General features: G+C 45.0%; 1 protein-coding gene across 1 annotated transcript in view; it reads left to right on the forward strand.

Annotated features, from left to right (window-relative positions):
• The first annotated feature begins 11714 nt into the window (after positions 1 to 11714).
• Positions 11715 to 17738, forward strand: part of crocc2 (ciliary rootlet coiled-coil, rootletin family member 2) — a 300592-nt gene continuing 294568 nt past the window's right edge. Inside the window, exon 1 of the mRNA XM_041205725.1 lies at positions 11715 to 11765. Coding sequence (XP_041061659.1) covers positions 11715 to 11765 — 51 coding nt within the window. The remainder of the gene's footprint in view (positions 11766 to 17738) is intronic.

Genomic DNA, 17738 nt, shown 5'->3' on the forward strand with positions numbered 1-17738 from the left:
CGGAACTCCACTAGTCACAGCTCTCCATTCAGAAAAGCACCCTTCCACTCCTACCCTTTGTCTTATATGACCAAGCCAATTCTGTATCCATCTTGTCAGCTCACCTCTGATCCCATGTGACTTTACCTTCTGTACCAGTCTGCCATGAGGGACCTTGTCAAAGGCCTTCCTGAAATCTATGCATATAACATCCACTGCCCTTCCATCGTTGATCATCTTTGTCACTTCCTTGAAAAACTCGATCAAGTTAGTGAGACACGACCTATCCTTCAGCAAACCATGCTGCCTCTCACTAATACGCCCATTTGCTTCCTAATGGAAGTAAATCCTGTCACGAAGAATCTTCTCCAATAATTTTCCTACAACATAAGGCTCACCAGCCTGTAATTTCCTGGATTATCCCTGCTACCCTTCTTAAACAATGGAATAACATTAGCCATTCTCCAGTCCTTTGGGACCTCACCCGTAGCCAGGGAGGATACAAAGATTTCTGTCAAGGCCCCAGCAATCTCCTCCCTTGCCTCCCTCAGGACTCTGGGGTAGATCCCATCTGGCTCTGGGGACTTATCCACCTTAATATTCTTCAAGACGCCTAACACCTGTTCTTTTTTGATCTCAACATGATCCAGGCTATCTACACACTCTTCCCTAGACAAATCGACCACTAAGTCCTTCTCTTTGGTGAATACTGATGAGAAGTATTCATTTAGTATCTCTCCCATTTCTTCTGGCTCCACACACAGATTCCCACCACTATCTCTGAGTGAGCCTACCCTTTCCCTGGCTACATTCTTGCTTTTTACATATGTATAAAAGGCCTTGGGATTTTCCTTAATCCTGGTTGCCAGTGACTTTTCATGTCCCCTTTTAGCCCTCCTGACTCCTTGCTTAAATTTCTTCCTACTTTCTTTATATTCTCCACAGGCTTCATCTGTTCCCAGCCTTCTAGTCCTTAAAAATGCTTCCCTTTTCTTTTTGACTAATCTCACAATATCCTTCGTTATGCAAGGTTCCTGAAACTTGCCATGCTTATCCTTCATCCTAGCAGGAACAAGCTGGTCCTGAATTCTTATCAACTGACGTTTGAAAGCCCCCCACATGACAGTTGTTGATTTGCCCTCAAACATCCGCCTCCAGTCTAGATTCCTCAGTTCCAGCCTAATATTGTTATAATTAGCCTTCCCCCAATTAAGCACCTTAACCCGAGGACTCCTGTTATCTTTATCCACCAGTACCTTGAAACTTACTGAATTATGGTCACTTTTCCCGAACTACTCCCCTACTGAAACTTCGACCACCTGACCAGGTTCATTCCCTAATACCATGTCCAGTATTGCCCCTTCCTTAGTTGGACTATCTACATATTGTCTCAGGAAGCCCTCCTGGATGCACCTTACAAATTCTGCACCATCCAAACCCCTAGCACTAAGTGATTCCCAGTTAATATAGGGAAAGTTAAAATCATCCACCACAACAAGCCTATTGCTTTTACATCTTTCCAAAATCTGCCTACATAACTGTTCCTCAATCTCCTGCTGACAATTGGGAGGCCTATAGTAAACCCCCAACATTGTGACTGCACCCTTCCTATTCCAGAGCTCTACCCATATTGCCTCGCTGCATGAGCCCACTGAGGTGTCCCCCTGTCGCAAAACTGTGATATTCCCCTTAACTAGCAGTGCAACTCCCCCACCTCTTCTACATCCCTCTCTATCCTGCCTGAAACATCTAAATCCTGGACTGTTTATCTGCCAATCCTGTCCCTCCTTCAACCAAGTCTCTGTAATAGCAATAACATCATAGTCCCAAGTACTAATCTGAGCTCTAAGCTCATCTGCTTTGCCTGTTATCCTTCTCGCATTGAAGCAAATGCATTTCAGATCCCCAGTCCCACTGTGTTCAGTAACTTCTCCCTGCCTGCCCTTCCTCTTAGTCCCACTGGCCATATTCACTGGTACCCAGTCATTTATTTCACCTGCTGACCTATTGCTCTGGTTCCCACCCTCCTGCCATACTAGCTTAAACCCTCCTGAGTGACACTAGCAAACCTCACAGCCAGGATATTGGTGCCCCTCTAGTTTAAATGCAACCCATCCTTCTTGTACAGGTCCCACCTGCCCCGGAAGAGATCCCACTGATCCAGATATCGGAAAACCTCCATCCTACGCCACCATCTGTTCAGCCACATGTTCAGCTGCACTATCATCCTATTTCTAGCCTCACTGGCACCTGGCACAGGGGGTAATCCTGAGATTACAACCCTAGAGGTCCAGTTTTTTAACTTTCTGCCTAACTCCCTGAGCTCTCGTTGCAGGACCTCATCATCCTTCCAATGTACAACAGTGTAAAGGATGTGATGTAACTGTTATGTTATGGCAGATGGTAATTGTCAGGCTGACCAAATCCCAAAGGGAAACTTGGTCAAGTTATCATAACGATTTTGCAATTTGTATTTATTACAAGAAGTTATGTACATTGAAGTCAGAAGTAAAGAGTCCATTACCACCTTTGGAGATTTTAAAGATTAATTTTTTTTTCATTTTAACAAAAGAAAAGAAAACGTTATACACACAAGATTACAGTTACACGGTTAGTCTTAGTCTTATAACAGTTCCCAAAAGAGTTCCACTTTACTAGACTCACAACTACATACCCCTTTCAGGTAACAGTACAAATATATTCTTAATCTATAAAACAACCAGCAATATTACCACAAGCACCCACTGTTGCGATAAGGAAGCTATTTCACAGTTTCTTTCTCCCTCTCACTTGGCAATGGAACTCCAAGGCTTTTAACAAAACCTTGCACTCTGGACCAAACCAGCACTTCTCTGGGGTGGCTAGAGGCTGTGTTTTTCACAGGTCTATTTCACAAAGTTCACCTCTCGAGATCTCACAGGGCCAATCACATGCAGCTTTCCATCCTTCTTTAAATATATTTTCTCCCTTTGGATCTGTAAATCCCATTGTTTCTTGTTTTGGAAGTTACTTTTCCCAGAATATAAAAACTTTCATGTTTTCCTTATGGCCAGCACTTTCAGGAAAAATAAACTTACTAACTTTCCCTTATTTATCCTGCCAGTTGTAAAACATCTTATCATGTCCCTTTGAAAATCAAACAACCTCTCAACTTATCAACAAAATGAAAATTCCATTCATACTGCATCTGCTGAGACCTCATCTTAGTTTACCCATCTCCACTTTAAAATGCCTGTTTTTTACACTTAACCCCTTTGATGATTCAAACCTTGCAGTCTGGCCATCTTTAGTTTTAGTTAAATTAGTCACACATACACATAAACATACACACACAAGCCTGCTTCAGTATCCCACAGGAATATTATGAAAAAAATGATATTTCCTTTACAGTAACAGACCATGTAACTTTTGTATGCTGATAGACTGATGAGGGTCCTGCACAGTGCAGACCTCTTACATGCCTGTTATTGTGTTACTGATTCCATCTTGAATGGTCAGTGCCTTCTGTGCACAGTAGTAACTGTCACAGAGGTTAACTAAACACAACATGTTGGCCAATTTACAATGGACACTGGTGGCAATAGCTGATAGCAGGAACACAGACTGGACGGTGAAAAGCCTGCAGGTCTTTCTGGTTTGAGATGGGCGTTGCTGATGCAGGGAGAATCTGCCCTCTTGTGGAAAAGAACATGTTTTGGTTTCTCAGAATGATCACAGGTAAACAACATTCATCTGTGTATCATTCTTACTCCAATTAGCTTTCACAAGCTAAAAATAGCGGGGAAAGAAATTGAGGCGTGCTTGAAGTTTTGAAATATTGATCTGAAAATTCCTGATTAAAAACCAGCTAAGGTAAAAGAATTGAAATAATATCAAAAATGGTTGAAATACTCAGCAGCTCAAACAAACCTCTTTGGAGAAAGCAAATTAACATTTCCTGATTATAGTTCATTACAACTGGATTTCATCACAGATTTTCAACACCTGGAGTTTTTTGCCTCTAAGCAGATGAATGTGTGCAGGAGGGAGGGCTTTAGATTCTTGGGACATTGGGATTGGCTATGGAGGAGATGAGACCTTTACAGACCAGACAGGTTGCACCTAATAAATCTGGGACCGGGTGCCTTGCTGGGTATTTTGCCGGAACTATTGAGGAGGCTTTAAACTAACTCGGCAGGAGTATGGGAACCAGGAGGTAATGTCAAAGAGGAATACCAAGGTGCACAGAATACCAGGAAAGATAGACACCACTAGAATAGGGAATAGTAAATTAATAGGTGAAGATTAGAGTAAGGCAAAAAGTAATGAGGTCTAAATCAGGGTTACTGTGCGTGTATGTGAATGCACAGAGCGTAATAAATAAGATTGGTGAGTTATAGGCACAGAATGCCATGTGGAAATATGATGTTGTGACTATAACAAGACATGGCTCAAAGAAGGGCAGGACTGGGTGTTAAATATTTCTGAATTACAAAGGGATTCAGGAAAGATAGGAAAATAAGAAAAGGGGGAGGGGTGGCGGTATTGATTAAGGAGAACATTACCGTCTGGAGAAAGAGGTTTTCCCAGAGGGGTCAAGGATAGAATCTATTTGGCTCGTGCTAAGCAATAGGAAAGGTCATTACTCAGTGTAGTCTGTAGGCCACTGCCTATTGGGAAAGGTACAGAGGAACAAGTTTGCAAGGAAATTATAGAGAGCTGCAAAATTATAGAGGAGTTATTATGGACGACTTTGGTTATCTGAATATAGACTCGGATAATAACAGTGTAAAGGGCAGGGAAGGAAAAGAGCTCCTAGTGCATTTTCAGGAAAATTTTTTTAGAGCAGTACATTTAACTTCAATTGTGGTAAGAATGGACCTGGGCCGAATAAATTGGAGTCAAAAGTTGGCAAGCAATACGATAGCTGAACAGTGGGACAAAGAAGAGATAGTTCAGCCACAGTCAAAGTATGTTCCCTCAAAAGGGCAAGGTAGGCAAACAAATCCAGAGCTCCCTGAGGCAGAACTCAAGATAAGGAAGAAAAGGTGTGCTTCTGACAGATGTCAGGTAGAAAATACAGTTGAGAACCAGGTTGAATATAGAAGGTTCAGAGGGAAGATGTAAAAGCAAACATGAGAAGCAAAGAGAGAAGGGGCAGATTTACAATGAAACACATGGTGCAGTGGCACAGGGTCCCCAAACAACAGGGGGCCCCAAAATGAATGAGTTTCAAAACTTTCAAACTGGGTGTGCGAACTAATGCTGCATTTGCAAAGATAAAAAGGGAAACGCCAACTAAATGAGTTATTTTTGGACTGAGTCCCATGTGAGATGGGAATGACAGGCGCCCGGACTAGTCTCAGCAACATCTCTGTCTCTGATCAGCTACAAAAACATACCCGAAGCAAACACCTTTCTGGTGCACTCGCTTTACTGACAAATGATCATTTCACAAAATGGGTCTGTCTCAGTTTCTGTCAAACATTCACAAAGTAAATAGTAAGACTCAGCTATTCCAACAGGAAAGTGATGCTCAGAAAAGTAAGTTTGAAAGGAGATTGAAATGTTCAGAAATGAGATTAACAGACAGCTAGAAATTACTCCTTTTCCAACCAGGTTGCCGCAGCAATTATACTTCCCCCTTTTTCTTGATAAATCCCTCTCCTCCCACAGGATTTTCTCTCTGATACAAGGTGTGTCACTTGCTAATAAGCCTGGAGCAGACCTCCAAGGGTACACAGTGAGCCAACTCGCTTTACCCAATAGCAGTGAAATCCGTCGCTCCCCTGACCCCATGATCGCCAATGCAAGTAGGGAGCACACTCACTGAATGTTTGAATGAATAGCCAGGGCCACAGGTTAAAGGTGTCAACGGTGGCTCCGGTGCTAGTAGTCTGGCCTCTGGATCAGACAGTTGTGGGTTCAAGTCTCACTCCCATCCAGACTTTCCAGGGAAGTGCTAACCTGTCAGAGATGTCACCTTTGGATGTAAAAGATCCCATGAGGAAGAGTAGGTGAGCTACCCTTGGCATCCTGGCCAATGTTTATCCCACAATCAACATCACACAAAACAGATTCTGGTCATTATGATATTGTTTGTGGTGGTTTAATGGGTGCAAACTGGCTGCGGTCCTTCATTAGTACTTCATTGACTGTACAGCTTTGGCACTTTTTTTGGTCGTGAAAGGGACTATATAATTGCAACTCTTTAAATTTTGGTATGGCTCTGAGGTGGTTTTAAAAGTACCAGCCCACGTGCTGGGACAGGAGGAATTGTAGCCCACACGCACATTGCTAGCTTCTTACCTCAATAATGCCAAGTTAGACTCAATGACAGGAAATAAATAGAGACAGATTCACCTGGCACTACTCTGGGCTACATTCTATCAGCTGGTTTCATTGTCACATCTTCAGAATCATAATTTGGCTCTCATTCAAGACATCATGTCCAGCACAGAGAGACACCAGGAACTGGACTGGATAATGGACCATGGTCAGATGTTGGAGGGATGATGTTGGGCAGTCCCAAAGCCTCACTCAACACATTCCCATTCTCTCTGAATAATCACCAAACTTTGATGGGGAAAGGAGATTCAGTAAAACCTCGGGCAATTTGGTCAGAGGTTGAAACATTGACCTCGAGCCGAGTTTTAATTTAATTTTAATTTAAATGATAGGAATGCAGCCAGCCTGAAACCACAATAGCAGCTCATGATCTTCCACTGAGTGACACTGTTATGAGATTTTCCAGTGAGTGATGAAATCTCAGTAAAGTGCAATGTTTCAAATGTCTCTGAGATAACAGGTGTGTTCTCAGTGCTGTTTTGCCTCAGTAAACTGTTAACACTGGAGCAGGAGTCCAGTCTGCTGTCTCTGTCCCTGAACAAAATTATACTAACACGCTGACATATTGATGTTTGAGTGGGTATGTAGTCAGCTTGCTTCTCCTATTTGCAGACACTCTCTCTCTCTATGTACAATCTGTCCTTGGTTTTTGGCTTTTCCAGTCAACAAGTTCGATGTTTGCTTCCTCGCATTGAAATATTTTCTATCTTTAACATCATTCAGATAAGGGGTAAGCTTGGATTTCAATAAGGTAATTATTCATTTAGGCATGTTTTTACTAGTGAAGAAGCACCGATCAATTTGTGTATTTTCTTGGCGTCAGTCAAATGTTGCCTTGATGTCAAGGGCAATCACTCTCACCTCATCTCCGGAGTTCAGCTCTTTTGTCCTTGTTGGAACCAAGTCTGTGATGAGGTCAGGAGCTGAGTGACCTTGCCCCAACCCAAACTGACCATCAGTGGGCAGGTTATTGTTAAGTATGTGCTGCTTGATAGCACTGTTGATGACCACTTCCATCGTTTTACTGATGATCAAGAGTAGATTGATAGCGTGGTAACTGGCCGGGCTGGATTTGTCCTGTTTTTGTGTACAGGATATACCTGGGCAATTTTCTACATTGCCGGATAGATGCCAGTGTCGTAGCTGTACTGGAACAGCTTGGCTAGGGGCGTGGCAGGTTTTGGAGCACGTCTTCAGTATTATTGCCAGAATATTGCTCGGGCCCATTGCCTTTGCAGTATTCAGTGCCTTTAGCTGTTTCTTGCTGTCACATGGAATGAATCGAATTGGCTGAAGACTGGCATCTGTGATGGTGGGGATCTCTGGACGAAGCCGAGATGGATTATCCACTCAGCACTTCTGGCTGAAGATTTTTGCAAATGCTTCAGCCTTATCTTTTGCACTGATGTGCTGGGCTCCCCCATCATTGAATTGTTTAATTGTCTGCCAACATTCACGACTGGATGTGGCAGGACTGCAGAGTTAGATCTGATCCATTGGTTGTGGAGTTGCTGAGCTCTGTCTATCACTTATGCTGTTTAGCACTCAAATAGTCCTGTGTTGTAGTTTCACCAGGTTGACACCTCATTTATGGGTATGCCTGGTGCTGCTCCTGGTATGCCCTCCTACAGTCTTCATTGAACCAAGGTTGATCCCCTGACTTGATGGTAATGGTAGAGTGGGGGATATGCCAGGCCATGAGGTTAGAGATTGCAGCTGAGTACAATTCTGCTGCTGCTGATGGCCCACAGCGCCTCCTGGTTGCCCTGTCTTGAGTTGCTCGGTGTGTTTGAAATCTATCCTATTTAGCACAGTGGTAATGCTACACATGATGGAGGAAATCCTCAATGTGAAGGCAGGCCTTCGTCTCCACAAGGACATTACAGTGGTTACTCCTACTGATATTGTCATGGACAGATGCATCTGTGGCAGGCAGGTTGGTGAGGATGAAGTCAAGTATGTTTTTCCCTCTTGTTCGTTCCCTCACCACATGGCGCAGTCCCAGTCCAGCGGCTATGTCCTTTAGGACTTGTCCAGCTCCGTCAGTAATGGTGCTACCAAGCTACTCTTGTTGACAGACGTCAAAGCCCCCCACCCAGGGGACATTCTGCTCCCTTGCCAACCTCAGTGCTTCCTTCAAATGGTGTTCGGCATGGAGCAGTACCGATTCATCAGCTGAGGGGAGGACTCTACATAGTAATCAGCAGGAGGTTTCCTTGCCCATGTTTGACCTGGTGCCATGAGACTTCATGGCGTCCGGGGTCAATGTTGAAGACTCCCAGGTCAACTCTCTCCTGACTGTATACCACTGTGTCGCCACCTCTGCTGGGCAGGTCATACCCAGGGATGGTAATAGTGGTGTCTGGGACATTATCTGTAAGGTATGATTCCATGAATTTGACTATGTCTGGCTGTTGCTTGACTAGAGTGTGAGACAGCTCTCCCAATTTTAGCATAAGCCCCCAGATGCTAGTGAGGAGGACTTTGCAGGGTGGACAGGGCTGTGTTTGCTGTTGTCATTTCTGGTGTCTGGGTCGAAGCTGGGTGGTCCATCTGGTTTCATTCCTTATTGACTGGTTTTTAGTGGTTTGATACAACCAAGTGGCTTGCTCGGCCATTTCAGAAGGCATTTTAAGAGTCAACCACATTGTTGTGGGTCTGGAGTCACATGTGGGCCAGACCAGGTAAGGATGGCAGATTTCCTTCCTCAACAGGCATTAGTGAACCAGATGGGTTTTTACAACCATCAACTTGGTTTAATGGCCATCATTAGACTCCTAATTCCAAATATTTTATTGAATTCAAATTCCATCATCTGTCATGGTTGCATTCGAACCTGGGTCTCCTGGGATTCTGGATTGCTAGTCTAGTGACAAGGTGACAATACCACTATGCTTCCCCTGAAAATTGCTCACTACCACCCATAAATTAATTTTATGGGTGGGAAATCAGCTCTTATTACATTGTGAGCAATGCACTCATTCATTTTTTTTGGGAGTGTATGGCCTATTTAAGGTTTAATGGTTTTGTGTGTAGCTGCATGGGCACAGTAAATTAAAGGGTTGTACACTGCCAAGTGGGAAATCTAATCTTGCATCTTAGAGGAAACATTGGTTGTGAGAAGGGCAAGAAGAGCAGTTAGGGAAGTCTTAATATAGGCCCAATCATCTTCAGCTGCTTCATCATTTATCTATCTTCCATCATAAGGTCAGAAGTTGGGATGCTCGTTGATGATTGCACAATGTTCAACACCATTCAAGATTCCTCAGATACTGAAGCAGTCTGTGCCCATATGCAGCAAGCTCTTAACAACATTTAGGCTTGAGCTGACAAGTGGCAAGTAACATTCATGCCATACAAGTGCTAGGCAATAACCATCTCCAACAAAAGAGAATCTAACGATTTCCCCTCGACATTGAATGGTATAACCAGCGCTGAATGCTCCTCTATCAATACCCTGGGGATTACCATTGACAAGAAACTGAACTGGGCCAGCCATATAAATACTGGGGCTACAAGAGCAGGTCAGAGGCTGGGAATTCTGCAGAGAGTAACTCACCTCCTGACTCCCCAAAGCCTGTCCACCATCTACAAGGCACAAGTCAGGAGTGTGATGGACTACTCTCCACTTGCTTGGATGAGTGCATCCCCAACAACACTCTAAATGCTCAACACCATCCAAGTCAAAGCAGCCTGTTGACTGGTACCCCATCCACCACCCTAAAAATACACTCCCTCCAGCACCGATGCACAGCGGTAGCAATGTGTACCATCTACAAGATGCATTGCAGCAACTGACCAAGGCTCCTTCGACAGCACCTTCCAAACCAACAATCTCTACCACCTAGAAGGACAAGGACAACAAGGGAATACCACCACCTGCAAGTTGCCCCCCAAGCCACACACATTCCTGACTTGGAACTTTCTCACCATTCCTTCACTGTTGCTAGGTCAAAATCCTGGAACTCCATCCAAAACAGCATTGTGGGTGTATCTACATCAAATGGACAGCAGCAGCTCAAGAAGGTGGTTCACCGCCATCTTCTCAAGGGCAATTGGGAATTGGCAATAAAAATGCTGGTCTAGCCAGCAACACCCACATCCCTTAAAAGAATGAAATAATAAATATTGTTTTTTTTTGGAATTTTAACCACTTGAGTTTCAGACCGGTCACTACTGCTCAGGTTTTAGGCAGCTTGTCCTGTGAACACTACCCGGCTGAATCAACAACACTGCTGCCCAAGAGCAAGCCACATGCATGCATCCTCACAAGCAAACGTGGATTGCCTCTTACTCACAAGTTAAATTTTACATCCTCAGCCATTTCAATGCACTTTGCAGATTATTGGTATTTTAACCCTTGCAATGTTTCTCTTGCTTCTTCCCTTTATTCTGCCTCCAATGGGCGCTGCTGCTGCCGATCCCGCTCCAAGCTGCCTGGCTCCCGCCAGTTTTGACGCCCTCCCTCCAGCCGCAACTTTTCGAAGCGTCCCCGTCTCCAGGCAACCGCCTTCTGCAACGTCCCGTTTCCATGGCAATGCAAGCTCGGCGTTCGATTTCCACAGCAACCAGCGCGGGGGGAGGAGGTTCGGGGGACAGTGAAGAGCGGCTTCCACTGACTGTCAGAGACCGGGAGGCAGAGAGAAGCGAGTGCAGCCAGCGACAGAGAGCAGAGCGGCCGGGAGCAGAGAGCGTCAACACCCCCCGGCAAAAACCCCCTCCCCACACCCCCCCCCAGCAATACCCCAACCACCCCCCACGGCAATACCACCCTCCCCAACCACCCCCCCCCCGCCGGCAATACCCTCTTCCCCAACCCCCCCCCCCCCCCCGCCGGCAATACCCTCTTCCCCAACCCCCCCCCCCCCCCCCGCCCACCGGCAATACCCCCCTCCCCAGCAATATTCCCTTCCCCGACACCCTCCCCTCCCCACTGGCAATACCCCCGTCCCCAACCCCCCCCCCCCCCACTCCACCGGCAATACCCCTCTCCCTAACACTCCCGCCGCAGGCAACACGCCCCACCCCCCACCCCCCCCAATCAGCAATCCGTCCCTGATCCCAACACCCGCAATAACCCCTCCCCCTCTCCCAAAGGCAATACCCTCCAACAGCCTCGCCCCCACCGACAATACCCCCTCCCCAATCTCCCCGTACTGGCAATACCCCACAATCCTCCCCCAACAAGCAATACCACCTCCCCCCGCCTCCCCAAACCGTAACCCCAGCGCCAATACCCACCCTCCCCACCCCCTGGGAGCAATACCCCTTCCTCAAAACATCCCAACAGCAATAACCCCTCCCCAACAACTACCCCCAGGCACAGCAAAAACACCCCCGCCCCCCACCCCCCCCCCACTCCCGGAGGTGTTGGAGACAGTACCGAGCTCCAGAGCACCCGGATCCCCATGAGTTCACCGAGCGAGCGCCCTGAGGAGAAGTTGGAGGCTGTTATCCAGGTTAGACACAGCTACTCCCCTTTCTCTTTCACTTGGCAGTTACGATGGTGCAAACAGGGATGGGGAATTGCCCCCAGCTGGGGCAGCAGGGGGAGGGGAGGGGTAATTTGCAGAGTGTCTGGCCGCCTGCGATGTGGGAGCTTGGCGCGAAAGTGCCGATCAGCACAGGTGCTGCTAGAGTGTGGGCTAGCGTGTCCCGGGCAGAGCCATCTGCCCTTTCACAAGAAATGCAGCCAGATTCCGTCTGTGGCCCTTGCCAAGAAGCAGCTCTGAGTGGCAGCATGACTAGGGGAGATTACACAGCCCCGCAAAGCCATGTACGATTTGCACAGAATCAGAAGGGAGAGATGCAAAGCGGAAGGCAGAAATTAGTTGGTGAATGTGGTATTCAGAGGATGAAAGGGTAGAAAATCGGCAATGAAGTTCGTCAGTGCCTTTAGGATACACACGTCCAGTGATTGAAGCAGATGAGTTGAGGGCACAGGTAAACACAGACATGCCAAGCGTGGGGGTTACAAGGTGCCAGATTTGGATTCAGCACTAACTGTGTGCTTACATTGTACCTGCTGCTAAATGCTGTCAGTTCCAAAACTGCAGTCATGTTTTGTGTATTTGTTTTCACAGAGTTCCTCTCCTCTTGGTTTAATACATTTCCCTTTTCCAGTAATGAGGACATTATTAGGATGATGAGGCTCCGCACCCAATGCCTGGAATTGGCAGGTGTGGGGGAAAGAGAGACCCCTGCTGATTCAAGGGGAAAGAAGGCAACTCAGCCTTCTGAGACAGATCTCCCATGGAGCCCATGAAGGGAGACCCCATATAGGGGACTGACAGCCTTTTGAGACCCATAATGGCGAGGCAAGCCTGACGTCTCAGCATCCTGAGGGGTCGCATATCAGGCAACAGGCTCCTCATAAGTATATACAAGGAGCCAAATGCCCATCTTAGGCACCTAGCCTAGACACCAAAAAAGTGGCCTAACTTAGGTGAACATACAATCATAAGAACAGAACAGAATATAGGATAATTTCATAATTTGCCACATTGTGTTCCCTCTGCCATTTCCTTGCTCACTCATCCAAACCGTCACTATCCCCCTACAGTCTCTTTGCCTTCTTTTCACTGCCTACTTTCGCGTATTACTTTGTATCATCAGCAAACTTGGAAAGGTCACACTCAGTCCTCTTAATAAAGTCATTTATATAGATCGTAAATAGCTGAGGGCCAAGTATTGATTCTTGTGGTGCTCCACTAGTTAAAGCCTGCCGACCTGAAAATATCCCAATTATTCCTACTCTGTCCTTTAACTCATCCAGAATCCATGCTAATGTATTAGCCCAAGTCCATGAATCATAATTTTGTGTAATAATCTTTTGTGTGGCACCTTATTGAATGCTTATAATCCGCATACAGTAGATCTATGGGTTCCCCTTTTTCTGTGTTACACAGATTTGTCAATTTACAAGTGGATGATTAATCATGTTATGATTTTCTAATTGCCATGTTACCATGTCCCTAATAATAGATTCAAGCATCTTGTCTACTACTGACTAACTGGCCTATAGTTCCCCTTTTCCCCTTTTCTTTCTTTCTTAGATAGCAAGGTTACGTTTGCTGCCTTCCAATCCTTGGGATCTGTTCTAGAAACTAAGAAATTCTGGAAGATCAAAACCAATGCATCCACTTTCTCTGTAGCTATCTGTTCTAAACCCCTAGGATGCAGGTTGTCAAGACCAGGGGATTTGTTGTCATTTAGTCCCATTAATTCCTCCAGTACTATTACTTTATTTATATTAGTTTCTTTAAGTTTCTCATTCTCACTAAATCCTTGGCTCCCCTTTATTTTAGAATGTATTTTGTGTTTTCTACCAAAAAAGATGGGTACAAAGTATTTGCATAATGTCTCTGCCATTTTCTTATTCCCCATTATAATTTCACCTGTCTCTACTTTAAATGGGTCCACAGTTACTTTCACCAATCTCTTCCTATTTACATACCCATAGAGGTATTTATGATTTGTTTTTAGTCTCTTGCTCGTTTATTCTCATACTCCATTTTCTCTTTCCACATCAATTTCTTGGCCATCCTTTGCTGAAATCTAAAATCCTCCCAATCCTCAATCTTGGGTTGGATGGTGCTCGGACGTAAGACATTGGTCCCTGAACTTAAGCTTTATTTTCTCTAAATGGGGCAGTAATATAGCTTTTGTAAAGAGCTCTAGCATGTTAGAAATTACAAAATCCTAATGAGGTTTATGTGTCAACTGTCAATCTACATTAATTTATGCTCGAGAAAATAGCAGCACATATTTTTTAAACACCAAATCTCCTGATTTTAAGAATCTTTCTCTGGGGTCAGTTGGGTTGGCATTCCTGCAGCCATTTGGAAGTATCTCATAACTGTTACAGAAACATGGCCAACACATGATGTAATTCATTGGTTAATGTGGTGCTGTCAGCAGACACCCTGTAGAAGATGGAAGCAAATTCAATTGGGAATGCATTTATACTTAAAAGGGAACACTTGCAGGACTATGGGGAAAGAGCAGGACTTTGGAAGTAATTGAATAGCTCTTTCAAAGGACTGGCAAGGCACAATGGGCTCAATGACCTCTTCCTTTACTAGATGTTTCTATAAGGGCAGGAATAGCAGTCTGTTCTGTTGAAGACTCATGCAGACTCGAAACCTTGACTGTGTTCCTCTCCACAGATGCTGCCGGACCTGCTGAGTTTTTCCAGGTATTTTTGTCTTTGTTTTCGATTTCCAGCATCTGCAGTTTTTTGCTTTTATCTATATGCTGGAAGGATAACCAAAACAGGTCAAAATAAAAGCAGAAATTGCTGGAAATACTCACAGGTCTGGGAGAGAAATGGAGTTAACATTTCGAGTCAAATATGACTGTTCTTCAGAACTCAACTTGAAATGTTGGGTGGGATTTTCTGGCCCCGTCCCAAAATTTCCCGCCCAAAGTCAGTGGATTTTTTGGCTGCTCTCCAAATTTTCTGTCCCACTGCAGGCGGGACCGGAAAATTCCGGCTGTTAACTCTGTTTCTCTCTCCACAGGCGCTGCCAGACCTGCTAGGAATTTCCAGCCCTTTCTGTTTTTATTTCAGATTTCCAGCACCCATAGTATTTTGCTTTTATCAAAAGAGGGCATGGGGTTGAACAGGGGAACGATAAAAGGTAATTGCTGTGCTAGGTTTTGACCACAGATCTCTAAACAATCCAAGGGAAATAGAAGAGCAAATGTAGGCTAGGCATTGAGAAGTGCAAAAACAATAGGGCTGTAATAGTAACTCTTTCGAGTACAAACCCGTTTCCATCTGTTTCAGATGAAATTACATTGTTTTATAGTTTGCCATTGTGAGATTTGAACTCTTGATCTGGGGGTTACAAACCCAGTACCATAACCACCTGGCTATTGAGGCCAAGCAGGGCTGTAATAGTAGGCGTCTTCGACAACCCTATTTCTTAATGGGATAAAATCACTGGGCATTAAACCATCCCTCCTTCCACTACCAGCCCCCACCAGCTGCCACTTGGAAGCCGCCTCCATTTAGCTGATGTGCCATGACGGCACATTAAATTGCCCCTAATTGGGCCTTTAATTATGGAAATTAGCTGACTGCCTGTTTGGAGCAAGCGTCCTCTCCACTTCAGTCCTGCTGTCAGTAAAATAACCTGAAAGATCTCACGCGCTTTTACATTCCCACCCCACCCCTCCTCCCAGTCCACCTCCTGGGAACCAGTAAAATTCTGGCCTATAATTCAGTTAGATTTAGCATAGTTTTGGAAAAGGACAAAGATAGATCGAGAATAAAGGCTTTAACTTAGGCCAAGACTAACTTTATTCAGTCCACAAGTGATTTGGATGAGAAACAGCTGGTTAAAGGTAAATCAGTGACTGAGAAGTGAAAGTCATCCAAGGAGATAGGGAGGGTTCGGAACAAATAGGATCCCACAAAGAGGAAGATGGAATTCTGAAATCTAGAGCCCTTGGGTGCCAAAGAGCGTACAAGAGTAAGATAAGGGAAAATAGGGAAGCTTCTATTGGATACTGAGAGATCCATAGTGCAGGAAACCTAGAGGAGTGTAGAAAGTGTTGGCATGAAATTAAAGAGGAAATTAGGAAAGAAAAAAGAGGTCATGACAAATATTAACGAAGTAAAATCAAGGAACACCCAAAGATGTTTCATAAATACACAAAGAGCAAGAGGATAATTAAGGAAAGAGTAGGGCCTATTATTGACCAAAGTGGTGCCCTGTGTGCCCTATCCACAGCCATTTCTGAACCTGCATGGTAACAAGCATGGATCTTGTGACCTCAGTATGAGCTTCCACTGCATCACTGAGGTGTTTTCTGGCTTCTGCCTGTGCTGCAATGGAAGCTGAGATATCGCACACCAGACACTACATCATGGATGGGTTTGCAAGTGCAGTCAGACGACTGGTTATCATTTTCACACTGGAAAGGATGGGCTCCAAGCTCTGTATGATACCTTGTGCAACTTTGTTCTGCAAGAGAGAGGGAAGAATGTTAGTGAGTGTGCTGCAATTTGTTTGGGGGCTGTGCCTGCCAGAGATGAATAGTTGGAAGAATGTAGAAGCAGCAAGAGGTAGGCATGGGATTGGCAGCATTACTGAGTTTGAGAAAGCGATGTGGAGCCTTTGATTGTTAGGCGTGAGTCCTGATTGCTGATGGCGAGTGATGAGGCTGTGGTGCACTGAGTAGCATAAGAGGTCTGTGCTGCGAAGGGTAGGAGGCATCCTCTGAAGATGCATTCACTGACCTTGACTGCTGGTGTAACATCTCTGAGCTTTTTCTGGCACTCCAGCCAAATCTTCAGGCATGCTCTAGGAATTGATCTCCATGGCCACCTGCTCACATTCCTTTCTAAGTTTCTCATGGACATGCACATGCAATTGCATATGGTATTCTTCCTTTTAAGATTCAACATTCCCTTGCTTTCTCTTTAACACCTCTGTTATTGTAACAGAACCATAGAAAACCTACAGCACAGAAGGAGGCCATTCAGCCCATCTTGTCCATGCCAGCCCGACACATAGGTGCCCTTTCTAATCTCACCTTCCTGCACCTGGCCCATAGCCCTGCAGCTTACAGCACTTTAGGTGCAGATCCAGGTACTTTGTAAACGATTTTAAAGTTTCTGCCTCTGCCACCAACTTGGGCAGCGAATTCCAGACACCCACTACCCTCTGCATAAAAAAGTTCTTCCTCATGTCCCCCCTACACCTTCTGCCACTTATCTTGAATCTATGTCCCCTGGCTCTAGAATTCTCCATCAAGGGAAACAATTTCATCCTGTCCACTCTATCTATTCCCCTCATAATTTTATACACCTCAGTCAAGTCACCTCTCAGCCTTCTTTGTTCTAAGGAAAATAACCCCAATCTATCCAATCTCTCCTCGTAGCTACTCTTTTCTAACCCTGGCAACATTCTTGTAAACCTCCTCTGCACTCTCTCCAGAGCTATTACGTCCTTCCTGCAATGTGGTGACCAGAACTGCACACAATACTCCAGTTGTGGCCTCACCAGTGTTTTATACAATTCCAACATTATATCCTTACTTTTATATTCTATACCTTTGTCAATGAAAGAGAGCATTCCATATGCCTTGTTTACAACCTTGTCTACTTGAACTGCTGCCTTCAGGGACCTGTGTACTTGTACTCCAAGATCTCTCACTTCAACTACCCCTCTTAGTATATTCCCATTTATTTTGTAATCCCTGTAACTGTTTGACCTCAATAAATGTATGACCTCGCACTTCTCTATGTTAAAATCCATCTGCCACTTTACTGCCCACTCCACCAACGCATCTATATCATTTTGGAGATTATGGCTTTCCTCTACACTATCCACTACTCGGCCAATCTTTGTGTCATCTGCAAATTTCCTAATCGTGTCCCCCACGTTCACAACCAAATCGTTAATATATAACACAAACAA

The sequence above is a fragment of the Carcharodon carcharias genome, chromosome 2 (assembly GCF_017639515.1).
Source record: "Carcharodon carcharias isolate sCarCar2 chromosome 2, sCarCar2.pri, whole genome shotgun sequence".
Classification (NCBI taxonomy): domain Eukaryota; kingdom Metazoa; phylum Chordata; class Chondrichthyes; order Lamniformes; family Lamnidae; genus Carcharodon; species Carcharodon carcharias.